Source organism: Tetranychus urticae, chromosome 2 (genome assembly GCF_039701765.1).
Source record: "Tetranychus urticae isolate SD_2017Ah chromosome 2, NJAU_TeUrti_SD_1.0, whole genome shotgun sequence".
NCBI lineage: Eukaryota > Metazoa > Arthropoda > Arachnida > Trombidiformes > Tetranychidae > Tetranychus > Tetranychus urticae.
This window is the reverse complement of record NC_142959.1, coordinates 23,457,088-23,476,671: the sequence shown is the minus strand read 5'-3', so window position 1 is coordinate 23,476,671 and position 19,584 is coordinate 23,457,088. Positions and strand designations below refer to the sequence as shown.

General features: G+C 30.8%; 5 protein-coding genes across 5 annotated transcripts in view; 4 read left to right on the top strand and 1 right to left on the bottom strand.

Annotated features, from left to right (window-relative positions):
- LOC107367616 (zwei Ig domain protein zig-8) overlaps positions 1-11,979 on the top strand; it is a 52,165-nt gene extending 40,186 nt beyond the window's left edge. Inside the window, exons 3-4 of the mRNA XM_015935340.3 lie at positions 9,310-9,520; positions 10,203-11,979. Of these exons, the coding sequence (XP_015790826.1) occupies positions 9,310-9,520; positions 10,203-10,672 (681 nt within the window). The 3' untranslated portion in view covers positions 10,673-11,979. The remainder of the gene's footprint in view (positions 1-9,309; positions 9,521-10,202) is intronic.
- A 390-nt stretch (positions 11,980-12,369) lies between these two features.
- On the top strand, positions 12,370-12,946 carry RpL29 (ribosomal protein L29). Its single transcript, XM_015935328.3, has 3 exons — positions 12,370-12,513; positions 12,610-12,674; positions 12,740-12,946. The coding sequence occupies exons 1-3, from the start codon at positions 12,477-12,479 to the stop codon at positions 12,869-12,871; spliced, it is 234 nt and encodes a 77-aa protein (XP_015790814.1). The 5' UTR covers positions 12,370-12,476; the 3' UTR covers positions 12,872-12,946.
- A 323-nt stretch (positions 12,947-13,269) lies between these two features.
- On the bottom strand, positions 13,270-14,508 carry LOC107367600 (replication factor C subunit 4). The gene is made up of 2 exons (XM_015935327.2): positions 14,144-14,508; positions 13,270-14,070 (listed from the first exon to the last, which is right to left on the bottom strand). Exons 1-2 carry the CDS (start codon positions 14,373-14,375, stop codon positions 13,295-13,297), a joined length of 1,008 nt encoding a protein of 335 aa, XP_015790813.2. The 5' UTR covers positions 14,376-14,508; the 3' UTR covers positions 13,270-13,294.
- Positions 14,509-14,801: 293 nt separating this feature from the next.
- On the top strand, positions 14,802-17,786 carry LOC107367589 (replication factor C subunit 4). The gene is made up of 2 exons (XM_015935317.3): positions 14,802-15,163; positions 15,237-17,786. Exons 1-2 carry the CDS (start codon positions 14,932-14,934, stop codon positions 16,010-16,012), a joined length of 1,008 nt encoding a protein of 335 aa, XP_015790803.1. The 5' UTR covers positions 14,802-14,931; the 3' UTR covers positions 16,013-17,786.
- Positions 17,787-17,819: 33 nt separating this feature from the next.
- LOC107367603 (putative palmitoyltransferase ZDHHC24) lies at positions 17,820-19,578 on the top strand. Its single transcript, XM_015935330.3, has one exon. The coding sequence runs from the start codon at positions 18,415-18,417 to the stop codon at positions 19,399-19,401; it is 987 nt and encodes a 328-aa protein (XP_015790816.1). The 5' UTR covers positions 17,820-18,414; the 3' UTR covers positions 19,402-19,578.
- The last annotated feature ends 6 nt before the right edge of the window (positions 19,579-19,584 follow it).

Below are 19,584 nucleotides of genomic sequence, written 5' to 3'. Positions count from 1 at the left end.
ATTCTTCAGAATGCTAACAAGTAAAATGTTGGACTCGATAATCAATGTCATCTACAATTGGATAAGAATGGGTACAATGAGAGGCTCAACAAATAAGGGAATACTTTTGTTGTGGTTTAGCTTTTCACTTGCTTTATATTAATATTGTATTAATATTAATTTGATATTTCATTTTTTCGTTGCTTGCAACATAATAATGTATCATCATTGTGTTCAATCTGTTGCAGATTATACTTTTCACTCCCAGCTGAGTTTATAATAACATCTTTATTAGTTTGACGATAATTTCATTTTTCAATGAAATTCGATGACCGCAAATAGAAGTCAGAGTTTTCCATTTTTAACTTGGAAACGATTCTAGTTTGTCTAGTTCTGTCTAGCGAACGTCTCATTATATCTAATTTTAATTTCAATATTGAATGTGAAAATATTGATTCGGAAATGGTTATGATGGATTGTCGTTCATAAATAACTTGTCATAAATTTAGACTGTTTATAGAAACGGAAGGGAGGGAAAATTTATCATCATTTATTGTCAGCAACTGATTCACTGGAAAGTCAAATTCTCATGAAATTCATTGTATTCGATGATTAGTTGTATGCGAATTTTAATTTCAAAATAACATTATTTAGTCGACTTTAGTGTCTGAAGTAAATGAAAAATTGTCTCATTGGGAGTGAAAAGTTGCCTTGAGTTTAGCAAGAAAACTATTAAATTAATTTCCATCAATAAACATATTTTCAGATGCAAACTCGATTCATCTGAATTCGTAATTAAAATTGATATTCTCAACAATAATATGTAACAAGTTAAGGGAGTGTTGAAGTTATTGATTCAAGGTTCAACTCCCAGTGGAAGTAAAATTGGATTTTACAGATGTTTGATGATAACTTTTCTGATTAATATTGATGCTTCTACTTGGAAACACTTCCGGAATATTTAGATATTTTGAGCAACAGTAGAAAGTTCTGAGTGAAATTTACGTTCTTTAGGAAATTCTGAGCAAGTCGATTCAAATCAAAATCATAATCTAATTGGATCAACTAATTTTTTGATGATAACTAATTAGACGATGAAGAACTGATAAAGTGTCATTGGTGTAGAAAATAATGAAAATGTTTTGCTTTTCGAGAAACTCGAAGATTAACTGATGGACAATTGGTTGATCCAATTCATTATCTGGCAGTGTTAATGAAATGAAAACATTTTTCGTCTAATCTCATTTCAAGTACAACATTTTGTTCAGATTATTATCTCATTCCATCCAATTGTCAGACAATAAAAAAAATGTTGAACCAAAAAGAGTTGATCATTTGTTGATAAATATTTTCCGACTCTTTACTTCAACTTGTTTGTGTGTATGAGACAAAAATGTTTCGCATTCAGTCATTATTCTTGTTATATTTCCCATCAATATTGACATTTTATTTAGTCTGTCAACTAATGTTATTCATTTTTTGCTGCTTCTTCTTCACCTCATCATTCGAATTATCAGTCAAGTTCTGTATATTTGACTTCCTTTTGGTACTGAATTATGACTTTTTTTCTCTCTCCAATCCAATTCCTTCTGTCCAATGTTGTATTCACTTTCACATTTTCCTTATCAAGTCACTGACCTCAAAACATTTTCTTTATCATATTTTGATTCTTTACTTTTCTCTTTCTTTGCTTCACTTGTAACGTTGGGGTCATTCGTATGGTTCCTATCCATGAGTATATTGAATACATTTATATTAGATTTATATTTATTTTTCATATTTATTCTTTCGCTTCAGAGTTGTATCATGTTATCATATATTTACAATGGTCATTTTTTGTCTTGAAGCACTGAAAAGGAAGGGAAAAAAGTGATGAAGAGGAAGACCAGAAAAGAGAAAAAATCTGCAGACTGAACAAGAGACTGACTTGGAATCAATGTAAATGATATTCTGTTGAATGGTGAGAGAAAAAAGTTGGCTGATGAAAATTGTGATGCATGAGAATGACCATGGTTATCATGATGTATCATCACATTTTGACCAATTCATTTTCAGTGTGAAACGAGAGAAGTAGAAAAAATTTTCTCCTTTTCTATTTTCAACGTTTTCCACTTTACTCTTCAAAGCCTTTTTCACCACCTTTAAATTGTAAACATGAAACAGTTGAATAAATGATGAGTTATCTTGTTTTCTTGAATTTGATTCTGTAAAACATTTATTCAATATTTACTCTGCTGTGGGAAGGAAAAGGATGCAAAGAAAGAAAACTTTGTAACAATATTATAATTAGATGGGAATCGAGTAAAAGATAAATTCAAATGATGATTTCAAATAACTTCAATGAAGCAAGGTAAATACCAGACGAGAAAAGTCGAGTTGACACATGAATTTTTGCTCAGCATTTTGTTCTCAAAACTGTTCAATAACGTTAATCAAAAGTCGACCTTCGATGCATAAACAAGTTAATGAAGTTCACTGTTGAGAGTCGATAAGTTTCCATCAGCATAAATAGTAAAGTCCAAGAATTTTCTGTTAACCAGATTCAAAAATTAGCAAATTCCCTGAACCTTCGAGTCAAATGCTTGACCAACTTTTTGCACCTCTGAATCAAAATAGATTTTTAATTTCGAATTTCGTTAATTTTTTTCAGCTTATTGACTTTATTAGCATTTCTGATTTCGTATAAACGATCAGTTGATTTGAATAATGTTTAGATTTTTGAGTTTCCTGGAAATTGTTGGAAAGGTTTCGGCGATGAAAGACAAAACCACAAAACAAGAGATTCAAACTGAATCAAATAAACAGTTTAGTTGAAGAGTGAATCTGGTTGTAAGGAAGGAAAGTTTTAAACTCATGCTTGATTTATCCAGATTGTGGACTGGATAAATTGTTGACCAAGTGAAGCGAGAATTAAATATACAGGGTCAATACACATTTCTTGTTGGGTTGCTTTCTTTCCTTTACTGTTCATAATATGGAATTGTAATAAAATGAAAATCTTGACCCAAAAAATTGAGAAAAGGTAAAAACTCTTGAAACAATTGAACAAGTTCAACTTTTGACCGTCTTTTCCAATCAATTTATACTCAATGTTGAAACATAATTTATTTTTTTGCTTACTTTTCTTTCCATTTTTTCTTCTCTTCTCTTTCGATTCCAAGATAAATGAACTTTTGACTGTTATTGACTGTACATATTTCAAAATTGCATTCAGGTCAATCTAGAAATTCGGTTTCTTTTCATTTTCTTTTTCATTATTCATTCTTCAATGAACCTTTTCTTCACTTCCAATCCGTTTTACCCTCAACATTTCACAATTATTCTGAATAAACTAAAAGACAATTTCTAACTTCGCAAGCAATTGAAATGAATACAGATTGTTCAACTTTTTTCTTCGTCAATCAATTCAGCCAATTAATTTTACAAATAAACTTCCAAGTTAATTCAATTTCGAACGAAAATGATTCAAAATTTAAGTTTTGCTCATTGAAATTGTTCGCCTTTTAGTACTTAATAGAAGTATATTTTCAACGGAAAGTTGAACCAATCATTTATTAATGTTTCCCTCTTTTCATGGTTTGGCTCAATTCGATTCTCTGATCTTTTCATGATTTATTCAACATCCTTTAACCTGATTCGAGTTTTGGTCAAAACTTGTTAACCAAAAGTCGAGTCTTGAGTTGAGGTTATTTGAATTACGAAATTTATCTCTTCTGAATCAGTAAGGAAAGAGATGTGATTTGGAATGAAATTTTGTCCATTAATTGAGGCGAAATTTTTGGCTTTTGCTTTTACAGTTTCACTTAAAATCAGATGAATGAAGTTTTCTGAATCAATCTTGAAAATTATCCTTTCATCACCAATTGTCCAGTTGGGTCAATTGTTCTCTGTCTTGTCTTGTTTTTGTTAGTTGACCAGCCAATGTCAGATCATTTATCATTGTGGTTAACAATAACCGGACAAGTGAATCGACAAGACAAAAGAGTCATTTATAATCTCAACTCATTTTATCCTTCATGCGTCTTCTCAACTGAACCAGTGTCCAGAGAAGAGAGCAAAATATCGAATTGATTATTTGACTTTTCATCTCTTCTTTTATCTTGTATTTCAATGGTCAAAAATAGTTGGACTTTGATTCAAAATGAATGTTATTATTGTCGATAAATATTCGAACCAATGAACCATTTTTGCTTATTCTCTTTTTGGCTTCTTCTTCTTCTTGTTGTTATAAAATAATGACCACTTCTTGGCTTTACATTTTTTTCTTCCTTTCTTTTCCTTTCTTCCTTTTCATCCATTCAATTTTCAAGCCAATTGTTTCACTCTTAACTGTTTAATAACAATAATATTAAGCTAGTCAAAGTGGGAACAATAAAAATACAGTTAAGCTGATAATGATGATAATTCTTGGTCCAAGTTTTACTTGTAAGATTGCTTTACTCTGGTTAACAAAACCAATGTATATAAGAAGCAAAATGAAAGATTAACACGGAAAAAGTTCAATAAATTATTCTCAGTCTCTTTTCATCTTTATCTTCATCGCCATCATCCTTCCATTTTCATCTTTTTCTTCTCATTTTACTTTTATTCTTCTTTTCTTCTGTTCAATTTCTTTCTTAAGATGATGAAAAATTGTTCATTCAATGAGAGGATAAATCCTTTTTTTACTTTTTTTTCTATCATTCTTTTTCTTTCTCGTCTGTATCTTCATCTTTTTTCCTCTGCTTCTTCTTCTTCTTCTTCCTTTCTCTTCCTTTTCTTTCAATCCAAGTTTAGTCAATTGAAATAATCAATAACTTTGAATAATATAATAGAAGTAAGGAAAATAGAAGAAGGAAAACCATTATTTTCTCGTGTTTTCTGGGAAGGGTGATAAGTACATTAATTTATCTGAATAATAATGGCAAGAAAACAAAAATTGCAGCTTAATTTGTAAAAATTTACTGTCGGAATAATCTTTTTTAAATTTATTCAAAGCAAGTTAAAGAAGAAAAAGGTTTATCATTAAAGCGTATAATATTGTTGAAGATAAACTCCCAAGATAGACTCAAATGTAGCTATAATTAAACAATGATATAATCAGGATTAACATGAAGACTAATGAAATTCATTAAGACTCTCGTCTAGGGATGATTTTGCCCAATTAATGATATTCACTAACCTAAGGCATCAACTGTCTTGGCATCAAATTTATCCTTTTTTAGCTTCAAGTTTTTTTCACCGTAAAACTTAGTGACTATTGCTTCATCTTTTGTGACGGATAAACCTTGACTGTCTTGGGACAACTTTTGCTATTGCATCGGCCTGATCATGGAATGATCAATGGATACGTTAAATAGCTTTCATGTATTTAGTGCACAATAATTGCCAAGTTCAAAGGCATGATTAAATTATAATCAATGGTGAAATTTTTGTGGTTTGATGATGAAAAAAGAGAAACTAATAATAACATGATAAAAGTTAAACAAATTGTTGATAATAAATCAAGTGTAATAAATAAGATGAAAGTTAATAATTCAATAAAAATCTTGCCTTTATATGCACTAGGAAAATATATATATTGAATAAAATGGTTTAGACAAGATGAAAGGAAAAAAAGAAGAGTGAAAGCAAGATGAGAATGATGATGATAAGGGAAAGATAAATTTGATCTGTGGTCTAAGCATTGAGTATGATAACGTTTTCAGATTCCTTGATAATCCGCTTTTCACTCCCAGTTCCTGCTACCAATTCTGGCTCTCAATCTTAATTCTCACTCCCAGTCTAACTCCCAGTCTCACTCCTAGCATCACTCCCTGCTTTACTCCCAGAACTCACTCCCAGTCTTCTTTTTTTTCTTTCGCTTTTTTTGACAAGTAAACTCTTCCACTCCAAGCTATCATTATCATCATCTTTTCTTTTCCTTCCTTCCATTGACTTAGTTTTTCCTTGTATGTGACGATGTAAAGATTACTTGATACGGATAATCCAAACTCTAAGCTTACCCTGACCAAGAAATGATGCTTTTCATAGCATTTTACTGTTATCACAATAATAAATATTATTTCTTCTCATTTTACTTTCACTTTTCACTTAACGTGGCCATTTTTTCTGCCTCTCTCAGCTCGTTGACCATTCCACAGACAATATCATTTTTCATTTTTAGTTGCTTTCTCCGAGTTTAACAAGTGAGGAAGAAATTCAGTTGATAACGCGTGCAAAGAGAATCAAGAATAAGAATCGGAGAAAAAGGAGTTTATCTTTTCTTACCATTGTTCAGACGATTCTCTATTCGAATCACATAATTCATATTATCGTTTCTCTCGCAACTTCTCATTTCGCCAACAACAGTTTTTCTTTCCAAAACAATAATCGCTCCCATCATCATTTATACATTATACAATGTTCATCATCTGCCTCTTGATTCCATGAAAAGAAGCTCTTCATTTTTGCCATTGTTTTTTATTTCCATCCTTTCCTCAGTTTACTTCTGGTGATACTTTTTATCATGACATATCTTGGGATATAATCTTGTAATAGGTCAACTCGCTTTTCATTATCGCTCCAATAAACATTCACTGTTCTCAAAGTAAATATAAGATTCCCTTCACTTTTCATCTTCATCATTACTATCATCATCATTGTCATCATTATCATGTTTGCCCTTTTGTTCTATCATCATGTGACTGTTGACTTTATTAATAACAAAAGCAGTTCTCGTTAGCAGCCTTCATCATACAGAAGGAAAAGAAAAGCGGAAAAATGAAAATAAAATTTTCACTTGAATAACCCAACATTACTTGATAACTTATTATCATCATCATTATATACAATCAACTAATAAACCCAATTGACTAGACGACAGTACAATAAACAATTTAACCATTTCAATCAACATTTATTCATTGATAAAATTATTCCCTTTCCATGTAAGAAGAAGAGAGAAAAAAATTAAAGAAATGTTTTTCATTCCCAAATTAATCAATTGGATTAAATGGATTTTATTGTGTTAACATGACAACGATTAAACTCTTGAAAGTCCAAGAGAAAGATTTACTTCTGAAGTTCTGTTCGCCAATTGGCTTCATTGTTATCATTGACTTCCCATGATGATGCCATTGATTCAACTGATCAGTTTCAAATCTAAAGTTCACGCTGAGCTGAGAATTTTCTTCGAATCATATTTTCTTCAAAAGTCAATTGAATTAATTTTCAGGTTCAATCTTCAATTGTATCCATGAGTCGAACAATTTTCATTTCTCTTTTTCTTCTTTTTTTTTACCTGATAAATGATTCTTTTTTCTTCAACTTTCATTGTCCTTGTTGAATCCAAAAAGTGTTCAACTTCATTTTACCATGAAATTGACGGATAACAGATTCTTGATTCATTCAATTGAGAATGATGATGATATTAACCATGTTAGCCTTGTTTATTTGTTTGTATCAATCAGCATGAAAATGTTGTTATTCTCACCATGAAACTTCTTTTTCTCTTCAGATTTATCTACTCTCATCAGAATTCTCATCATCATCATCATAATCATTCGGGTTAAATATGAAATAGTAAATGATTTTCTTCTTGGATTCAAACAGGGAAACAAGCAAAATGAATCTCGACTTTTTGTTTGCTCAGTTTCATGATCATTGCAAGATGAAAATGTTTCAAAATTCTTGTGAAAGATAATGCAAGTTAACCAATTAATCAGATTATCTTCGATAAAACTTGACTAATCTTGAATTATCATCATCAATCTTTCTGATTCCCTTAATAAAATGTCAATCAGTTCAATCCATTTATAAACTCAATATCTCTTCATTTAACCATTAATCTAATCTTTTTTTACCCTGAAAAAAAAGGAGAACTTCATGCTCAGGTTTTCTACCTCAGTAAATATATTTACAATGATAACTTTCAATTTCATTTCTACATTTTCATTCTGGGTTCAGTTTGTGGGTGAAGAGGGAAATATTGTTGCTCGATTTTATGATGAAAATGAAACTTTTGGAAAATTTTCTTATTCTTTTCAATTTTTCTCTTCTTCTTCTTCACTCTTGTTCACCTTTATTTTGCTTCGTGTAATAACATTATCAAGCGTTATTTAACCTTCATCCAACAATATCAAAGTCAATCTGAACGAGTAAAGTTTTATTATTATTTTTACTTCATACCTGGAAGGCATTTAATTCACCTTTACAGAATTATTTTTCATTACAGCGAACTCGCAAGTGACTTTAAATGGTAAAAATACATTTCTTTTTTAGCTCATCATGTTAGTTGTTCATTTTACTCTTCATTTTTTTCACATTTTGTTCCATTTTCTCATTTATCGAGTTTCATCATATCGATCTGGAAACGGACAGTAGAACTGTCTTGATCAGATTCAATCAAAACTTAAATCAAATTTTTTTTCAAAATTCAATTGGAAAATTTTACTTGCAAATTAATCATTGAAAATGTTGAAAGAAAAACAGAAATACAAAAAAATTTCCAATAAGATCATTCAAGGCTATTTCTCAGTTAAGTATGTATATTGGACAGATTTTACGTTAATTGGACTGAATTAGCATCTAAGAGATTTGAGCAAAGAAAAACATCAGGAAAATCGTTTATACCCGAATAATATCAAACTGTTATTCTGAGTGCAACGAAAGTAAGTGGGCTTATGACTTTTGAAAGACATCGGTCGTTGTCAGTGAAATCTTTCTTTAGAGAATCGAACTCTGATTCTTCGATTGAACTTCCATTTCGGTTTACAAAATTTTGAGTATCGAAAGGAACTTTGTAAACAATTTATAAATCTAATAAATCAGCTAAAAACAATGGAGAAAATTCATCAATTATTGGTGAAAATAAACCTAAAATGTTTTCGTCGAAGTAAACAGAGCAAGAAAAAAAGGAAAAAATTTTGTCTCAAAAGCAAAATATGTAAATAATTGATGGTAAAATATCATTTTTAGTAAAAACAGAAACTTGAAAAATCATTCAGATTCGAACTGATCAATATCAATAAACTTTGAACTCATTTAAAAGGTAAACAAAATCAGTTAAATTAAAAAAGTCTTCATTAAAATGATTAAACTTTTTAACCTTCAAAACCATTGGAAAGCATTTCAAGAGTCAAGAGCAGAAAAAAAGAGTTTAAACCAGAAAAAAAAGGTTCAGAATAAACTTGAAAGGCACTTTAATTAATTTAAAGATTTGCATTGAAACAGGCAATTAATAAACCTGTTGATTACATAAACATTCATGATAACAACATTCAGTTGAACGTTTCTTCAAAGTTCACTCCCAGTCAAGTTGACGCAACTGTTGATGGAAATAATTTAATCTCTTATTCTTCTCTCCTAAAGATTTCCTGGGTTCGTCAAAAGGATCTTCACATTATATCAGCTGGACCTTTTGTTTATACTTCAGATGAACGCTTTGAGCCTAAGCACGTTGACCACACTGACGAATGGTATTTACACATAAAATATGTACAAACGGCCGACACTGGAACTTATGAGTGTCAGATTAGTACCGAACCTAAAATGAGTTTACCTTTTTATCTCAACGTTATTGGTAAGATTCACTTTTTTTCGTTCATTTTTTCCTTGTTCATTCTTTCCATGAATCAACTTGATTATCATCACTGAGATTCACAATTTCATGTTCATCAACATCACATCAAAACTCATCATAAATTGAATTACATTTATCAAACTGAATCGAGTTGATTGTAAAGTTGAATCTAGACTCTAATCAGATTCATTTGATTATTTTTCATGTTCTTTTTTCTTCTTCTTCTTCTCATTGATTCAATTGAAACTTGATCCTAATTAAGTGAACAGCAAATTGTATTAACTTAATTTAATCATTTTCACTTGACAATGTTAACTTTTAATGAAGGAAATAGCGAAAGGAGAAAAATGTTAATTGAAAGATTAAAAAGTAATCATTTGGTTCAACTTTAACAAGATGAACAATTTAAAATGAGTGTTGAATTAATGATAATATCAAAAATGGTTTTATGGAAACACCAGAAAAACTTGAATTCAATTTCAGGTATTACTGTTAATACGATTAATTAGGGTTGAAATGTTGAACAATGTTTTGGGTTAATGAAGTTGTTGATAATTATAATGATTAAATAATGTAAAGTTGAGGAAAATAATGAAAAGTGAAAAAATGGTTTCCAGATTGAACCCACTTCTGTTGTTAATTAAACTAATTTTTTGGTTCTGTTTTTTTTTATTTGCTTCAGAGGCTAAATCAGAGATTCTTGGTGGACCATCAACATATTATCAATCAAAGGATACAATTAATTTAACTTGTATAATTAATCAAACTGCTTCGCCACCTTTATTTGTTTACTGGTTCAAAGATAATCAAGTTTTAGGTTTTCTTAGTCAAACGGTTAATCCATCTGATTCACGGATTCGTGTTTCAACCATTAAAGGTCCAATATCCATTAGTACCTTAGAGATAACCAATGCTCGCTCCTCTGACTCGGGCAACTATTCATGTCGACCAGTGCCACAATATGTTGACCCAGCCAATATAACGGTCAATGTGTTGAATGGTGATAATCCAGCGGCAATGCAACACTCCAATCACCATAAAGATCAGGTTACAAGTCATACACTTTTGATGGTTGTACTCATCATGGTTAGTTGGAGTTGCTGGTCTGGCCTTTGCCAGTCAACTTTAACCGTTCAAGGTGTCTTCAGTTGATGGTGGTTCGGTCCATCATTAGGCAAGCACACTAATGGTAACGTTTAATAATGATTACTGCAAGTTTACAGTTTATGTGGAAGGCAAGATGACGATAGGAGACAGTAATGGAAGTTCTTGTTGCTGTTTCTGTTTATTGGTGGCAATCATGATGGTGCATCAATGATGATAATGGCTGTAATAATGTTCAATATAATGACGATGATGAAGATGACAAAAATGATTAGGAAAGTGATCATGATGACGATGAACATAACTGTTCCTTTAAGAGGCAACAAAAACGGGAAACAACAAAACAATAATGAAGATAATGGTTGATGATATTGTGATGCTTTTTGCTTCTTGCTCAGAAAATCTTTATTCGTAAAATCAAATAGACTCATCTTTTGGTGAAACTTGAAATGGTCAACTGGACAAGATTAAATTGGTCATTCTTTTTGCTCATCAATTTCATGAGGAAGACGGAAAAGAATCCATTTCCTATTCGATTCTTTCGCTTTTTTTCAATTCTTCAACATTGGACTTGCAAGTCAACATCAAGTTGAAATTCAATTGTGTTTCAAGATCAAGAATTTACAAAAGTCGAAAATCGATCTCAAGAGATGCTTTTTTGGCTATTTTTCGTTTTCTTTTTACCCGATGAATAGTAAATTTAAAGAAACGCTGACTCGATGTTGCTCAGTGTTTCAAGTTGATGCTGGATTTGGCTTTGAAACTCAAATTGAACCTTGAGTTTTATGTCTTTTTTGGTCCACTTCTGGTAATCATCTAAGCTGATAACAACCCTGAAGGCTTCAATTATTGGAACAGTTCATTTTTGGGTTTTCTCGACTTGCAATTGATTCTCATTTATTTTGAGTCTCTTCTTGTTTCAAGCAAAATCCATTTAATGACTGGGGATAATCATGATGCTTATGATTATTTTATTATGTAATGGTCATTCTAATGATAATTTTACATCATGGTTAACATCTAATTTCATTCATCTAATGTCTCGTTATTGTTATTATTTTGTAAATATTTTTCTTTCTTGTTCTTCTGGTCAAATGTCCGTGCCTTTAAAATAAATTTTTTGTCAATAAAGTATCATTACTAAGAAAGTAAATGTTTCTTTCTCTGTTTTGTTTTACTTTTTGGGTTACTTTTTAATAAATTACAATTAACGGCTAAAATCATTATTTAATGATGGTAAGTCTATTTGTAAATGAGATGTAATTAAATAAAAATGTACAAAATTTCAACTCATTTGTATTCTCATTGCTGGTCAAGCAAATTTAAAATGGCATTAAAGTATCAACATTTTCAAATTTTCTGATTTCCTATTCATTTCAATTACTTTGGTTGAGTTTTCTTATTGATTAACTAAATAAAGATTGGTTTATATTGAACATTAGACAGAGATTCATATTCAGACTGAAAGCCTCGGTAAAACAGTTGAGATTATTTTATTGTCATTTGTCTATTTAACCATTGATTCAGTTATTTGTATTTTCATTTTCTGTCAGAATTTATTTGTTTAATAATTTGATAAATAAATAAAGAATTAGTTTTATTGATATAAATATTTAGATCTTTTATTTTAATTGAAAGTTTTTGTCTACAAGTTTGGGAAATTTGAAAAACGCGGCAAAACTTTCTGGTATTGAACACATTTATTTGCTTAGCAACGCACTCGGAAACGGAAAGCTGTTATAGTTTTGTATTTTCATTTCTGGGTTTTATTTGATTTAAGAAATTTAATCTCAACTTATAACTTTATTTAGTTTAATTAGTTTTCATTTTTTGGTGTAATTTATTAAGTAAAATGGCCAAGTCAAAGAATCACACTAATCACAATCAAAGTAAGTACTTGCTGGCTTTTTACGTTGTGATGTCTATCCTTTCTTATTTGTCTCACTGATTACTTATGTCTTTAATATTTTTTTGTTTTATTTTAGACCGAAAAGATCACAGAAATGGAATTAAGATGCCCAAAAGGTTCCGAAAGGAATCCATGAGAGGGGTATGTAATGAAATTAGTTTGTGATTTGACCTCTGTTATTGATTGTTTTATCTGTTTTTTTTCAGGTTGACCCAAAACTTCTCCGTAATCTTAAGTTCGCACGTAAGGGTAACAAATCAAGGGTTGAACTTGCTGCTATCCGAAAAGAAAGAGGAATTGATCAACCAGCAATCAAAAGTGCTCCAAAAGCAAAATAGACTACTGGAATTGTGTTTCAATGAGATAGACAGTTTTTCAAAATTAACTATTAAATGGATAATTTAAAAAAATAACAGTGTTTTGCTTTCTTCGTGTCTTCCATCGTGCTGATGTTAATTTTGCAGTGTCTATTTCAATCGTGTTTGGACGCTTTAATGTGGACCTGTGTTGCATTACTGAGAATTTGCAAAATGAGATCCTTTACATGTGCTTTAGACATTTTATGCTTCAGCATCTTTATATTTATTTAGAAAAGTTATTAGACAAAATCTGATACAATGTTTCGGGATTTTAACATGAAACAATTATACTAGTATATTATTGAAAAGTGTAATAGAAGATGAAAATAATGAGTAGGTTAACATAAAATCTTTGGAAATGGAAATATTTCACAGTATTTATAGTTCAATACAATTTAGGGTTTATTTCTTTCCAAGTAATTGTATGAAAACTGAGGCTACATTGAAAGTTTGTAAAAATTCATCTGCTCCTTCAAGAAGTCGGTAATCAGCTAAAGCTAATGCTTCAATTAATTCACTAATCTGTTCATCAGTTAATAAACAATTCTCACCAAGAACCCAATCATGAAGTTGATTAAGTAATTGAGCTCCTGAAAAACCTTCAGCAACCATACTATTAAGAACATCTTCAACATTCTCGTAAGATTGTTTTTGGCAAGCTTCGACAAACATATCTATCCAATTCTCTGGTATATAACCTGTCACTTCTCGTACATCATTTATTGTCAATATTTCATCTCCTTTTAAACGATATGCTGTTTGTAAAAATGTTATCGCTTTACGTAAATCTCCACCAGATACTTTTATCAATTCTGTTAGAACAACATCATTTTCCAATGAAATATTTTCACTATTGCAAATTGTTGCCAACTTTTCCATAACTAAATCTTGTTGTAACGGCTTAAATCTAAACTTAGAACATCTGGAAACTATTGGATCGATAATTCTGCTGATATAATTACATATAATACAAAAACGCGTTGATTTTGTTTCCTTTTCCATTATTCGTCTCAAGCAGGCTTGAGCAGATTGAGTCATAGAATCAGCTTCATCCAATACTATTATCTTGAATGGTGGATACTTATTTCCATTTTCACTTCGACTTACAGTTTGTTGAGCAAAACGTTTAACCTTTTCTCTAATAACAGCAATACCTCTTTCGTCGGAAGCGTTCAATTCTAGAATTTATAAAGAAAAATGAAAAAATTAATACATGCACAAGGATAAAAATAAATAAATTGATAATCTTACCTAATACTCTCGATGAAAACTGATCTTGAAACATTTCTCGAGCTAATGCTAAAATTGTTGATGTTTTACCAGTACCTGGTGGGCCATAGAACAATAAATTTGGAAAGTCGTCTCCTTTTAAACATTGTTTAAGGACATTAACAGCTTCTTCTTGATAAACAACTTCATCGATATTTTTTGGACGATATTTTTCAACCCAAGGTACCATAACACGTTTCACTTCTTGTGACATCTTGTTATTCTTGTACTATGTTGATAACACTCAAATACCGATAACAAATGTTATAATTAAAAAATTAAGAAATCAACACTTTTAAATAATATTAAAATTGAAAAACAAAACAAGCAGCTTGTTAGCATAAATAAAAGCTGGTTAAGCTTGAAAATGTGGAAGATGGCGCGAATTGTGTATCCAGTATTACTTGATCCAGATACTACTCAATTTATACTTTTACAGAAAAGTTTTTATTAATTAAATTCATTAACATTCATGAATTTCAGTCACCTATAAGAACTTTACAACAATCAGTCGTGAACCAAAAGGTTGATACTTACCGGTCAGCAATGGACGAATAATCAGCTAGCTTTCTCATTTTAGAAAATACTGGATACACAATTCGCGCCATCTTTCACATTTCCAAGCTTAAACAGCTTTTACTTATGCTAACAAGCTGCTTGTTTTGTTTTTCAATTTTAATATTATTTAAAAGTGTTGATTTCTTAATTTTTTAATTATAACATTTGTTATCGGTATTTGAGTGTTATCAACATAGTACAAGAATAACAAGATGTCACAAGAAGTGAAACGTGTTATGGTACCTTGGGTTGAAAAATATCGTCCAAAAAATATCGATGAAGTTGTTTATCAAGAAGAAGCTGTTAATGTCCTTAAACAATGTTTAAAAGGAGACGACTTTCCAAATTTATTGTTCTATGGCCCACCAGGTACTGGTAAAACATCAACAATTTTAGCATTAGCTCGAGAAATGTTTCAAGATCAGTTTTCATCGAGAGTATTAGGTAAGATTATCAATTTATTTATTTTTATCCTTGTGCATGTATTAATTTTTTCATTTTTCTTTATAAATTCTAGAATTGAACGCTTCCGACGAAAGAGGTATTGCTGTTATTAGAGAAAAGGTTAAACGTTTTGCTCAACAAACTGTAAGTCGAAGTGAAAATGGAAATAAGTATCCACCATTCAAGATAATAGTATTGGATGAAGCTGATTCTATGACTCAATCTGCTCAAGCCTGCTTGAGACGAATAATGGAAAAGGAAACAAAATCAACGCGTTTTTGTATTATATGTAATTATATCAGCAGAATTATCGATCCAATAGTTTCCAGATGTTCTAAGTTTAGATTTAAGCCGTTACAACAAGATTTAGTTATGGAAAAGTTGGCAACAATTTGCAATAGTGAAAATATTTCATTGGAAAATGATGTTGTTCTAACAGAATTGATAAAAGTATCTGGTGGAGATTTACGTAAAGCGATAACATTTTTACAAACAGCATATCGTTTAAAAGGAGATGAAATATTGACAATAAATGATGTACGAGAAGTGACAGGTTATATACCAGAGAATTGGATAGATATGTTTGTCGAAGCTTGCCAAAAACAATCTTACGAGAATGTTGAAGATGTTCTTAATAGTATGGTTGCTGAAGGTTTTTCAGGAGCTCAATTACTTAATCAACTTCATGATTGGGTTCTTGGTGAGAATTGTTTATTAACTGATGAACAGATTAGTGAATTAATTGAAGCATTAGCTTTAGCTGATTACCGACTTCTTGAAGGAGCAGATGAATTTTTACAAACTTTCAATGTAGCCTCAGTTTTCATACAATTACTTGGAAAGAAATAAACCCTAAATTGTATTGAACTATAAATACTGTGAAATATTTCCATTTTCAAAGACTTTATGTTAACCTACTCATCATTGTCATCTCCTATTACACTTACCAATCATATACTAGGCTAATTGTTTCATATGGAATAATTCAATATCGATTTGCTTAAACTTTTGAGTAGAAACAATGAAATTACATTCAAGGCCTACGTTTTATATTCTTTAGCCGACAAATATTCGGTAAATTTATCGATCTTTTACTAAACGTTTTAGTAATCAACACAGAAGTCAAAATTCAAAACAAATATATGTTGAACGTTCTAGGACGCACTAGAAAATCAAAGCTATTGTCCGAATTATTTGGTACTAGTCCATTTTTTGAGTCAGTAAATCTCATGAACTTGTATTTCTTCTGTTTTCTGATTAAATGTATCAAGATTTTTTAAGAAAATAATGATGAAATAAAATCTTCCTATTTCGTTTAAATTTTCATCCGCAATCAATGACGAGGTAATGACATTGGTATCAATTCATTATTGCATGCTATGAATCCAATAGACATGATAGTGAAATTTGATCAACGGTCTTGCATCAAAAGACATTTAAACAAATGAGTAATTGGAATATTCAGGTGAATTCTAGATGAAACTTTAGTTATTATTAGCTCCCATCACCGTAACAACATGAAATTATCATAAAATTTTAAGTCATTTTAATTCTAGAGGATTCTTAATTTCCATCATATAAAGTGAGTTTTTTCAACCAACCAATCATTACTGAAAACAACTTCGATAAGTTCAAGCTATCCGACTGATTTAAAATTTGTGAATCTTTCCAAGCAATCTTTACTTTGTTACTACAGTTAAAACTACTTGTCATCTCAACCTCCAACAACAATTCAAAATGACTTGCCCTCGACGCGTAGCTTCTATTCATATTCCTCCAATAATGATGAACCCTTTTGGCTTTGGTATGCATAATCGAAACATTTGGAATCAAGCAAGTCAAGTTTTCGAAGAAATCCAACGTATTGCTGAACATTTAAATCAAAATTGTGATTCAGCCGCAACTGCGGCTTGTTCAGCTTCATCTTCAAATAATCAAACATCGGCTGCTGCTCATGTTGCTGGACCTTCATCTGCTTCTTCATCTAATGGTGATGCTTATGAAGTGAAAATTGATGTTCAATATTTCAAGCCTGAGGAGATCAATGTTAAATTGATTGCTACAAATACCCTGATCATTGAGGCTAAACACGAGGAAAAATCAGATGGAGATGGATTTGTGGCTCGATCTTTTACTCGGCGCTATTTGATCCCAGACAGTTATGATACGCAGAAAATTGAATCACAATTGGGTCTTGATGGCATCTTGACTGTTAAAGCTCCAAGAAAGCGGCTTGGAGGTGCTAATGGAGACAAAATTATACCAATTACATTGACCTCCAACCTGTCATCTAATCCAGTAATTGTCACACAACCAGAAACAGGATCAACATCATCAATAACTGAGCAAACTGCTAAAGATGGTAACAATCAACCAATTTCTGCTCCAGAGAAGCCAGAAGTTTCCAAAAATGATTAATTATTTGTCATTTAGTCATTTCATTTAGAGTTTGTTTATACAGTTTATACAAATGTGTTTGTAATGTGTCAAACTGTTGACAAATTATTATCTGGATGACAGAAAAAGATGTAAACATGTTATTCAAATATCATCTTTTTTTCCTCAATTTATACTATTTACTTTTGAATCATTGTTTTACTGGAATAAAGTGACACCCAATTGACTAATTGTCTAAATTTTTATTCCTCCTTGAATCAATAAATATTCCTAGTCACTCATAACCTATTAGATATTCGAGTCGATTAGCACAATTAAAATGATATAATCAATAGAGGCTCATTAAAGGTTAAACAATTAATTTTAAAGATCAAGTTACTGATAATTTGTATCGATTTGCAAATTATTTATCAGCAGCAAAAAATGCTTATTCATGGATGGGTTGCGGTTTTTAAATTTCGCTCCTTATTTCAATTCGCTACCTAAATCTGGTAACTAGGCTATATTGGAAGTTGATTTTAAAAACAAAAAGATATTGTTCTTTGGTTAATTAGCATAAATATCATCGAACATTGATTAAAATTGATTCATAGTTGCCTTTTCCTTAATGATAGCTCAGCATATCATCTATACTATCTTCTATCCTGATCGACACAATCCATTGTTTCTTTTCCTAATGTGATCACCTCATTGAAGCTTATCGATTTTCTCGACTTGGTCCTATCCAGATACACAACTACAATCAGTTATTTTTTTCATTTTATACTTTGCATTTGTGTTGATTGTTATTACTATGTAACAATATTTGTTTTGAATTTTCTCTTGGATGTAAGCTGTTTTAAAAGTACAAGTCAATGAAGATTAAAAGTAAATCACGGAAAAATGATTCTTCATTTGCTGGACTGTCATCGCCTTTACCAGGTTCTTACGCAGCAACCTCTAAAGCGATCTCTGGACCAGTTCAGTATAAAAGTCGTAATTGGGATGATTTGGCCTTTGTATTCTTCTTTGTAGCAGTACTTGGTACCTTCATCTTCGAAACGTCCATTGTTGTACCTAAAATTTACTCAAAAGATTTCCATTCATCAGCTGGACCAGTTATTCATTATATTACTGGATTTTTCATTTTGCACAATATTTTAGGCAATTTTGTACAAATTATTCGTCACCAAAGCACCATTAAAGGAAAATTGTTGCTATTCAGCAATCAGCCATCATCATCCTTCTCATCAAAAACATCTTCAGCAAACAATCAGCGCTACTGTTTTACCTGTGAAACTTACTTACCACCAAGATCATACCACTGTTCATCTTGCGGTGTCTGTATTCTTAAACGAGACCATCATTGTACCTTTGCTCGAGCTTGTATTGGTTATGACAATTATCGTTATTTCCTTGCGTTAATATTTTACATTTCCATTGGATCTTTATATGTATCGATTTTGAACATGTTTTTCATTTGGGATCTTCTTGGTGGTTTTACATTTTACAACTTTATGTCTCATACTTTTCCGTTTATCTTTTGGCTTTTCGGTCTACTCCACTGGTACTCAACAATGTGCTGTTTAATTTCAATCATCAATATCGCAGCTTTTCTATTTACCACCGGTCTTGTTTTCTACCACGGCTCAATGGTCATAGCCAATCAAACTGTACATGAAAGGGCTAAATCAATCACAGATTTCGATCTTGGTAATTGGAGATCAAATGTTGAACAAACTTTCGGCTCGAGATGGATATTAACCTTTATTTCGCCCATAATTTACTCAAAACTGCCTGGTAATGGAAAAGACTTCCCGTCTAAAAGAGATTACAATCTTAATTCACCAAAAACAAAATAATTAATAGGACTATAAAATTATACAATAACTTAATCTTAAACTTAAAACTAGTCGATTAATAGTTTGACTCTTTCTTATTTATTTTTTGTGTATCAAACTTATCTTAAATTATTCATCACCTGTCAATAATCATGATATCATTTTACAAATAAAACTTGATGAATTATGAATATTAAATTTAAA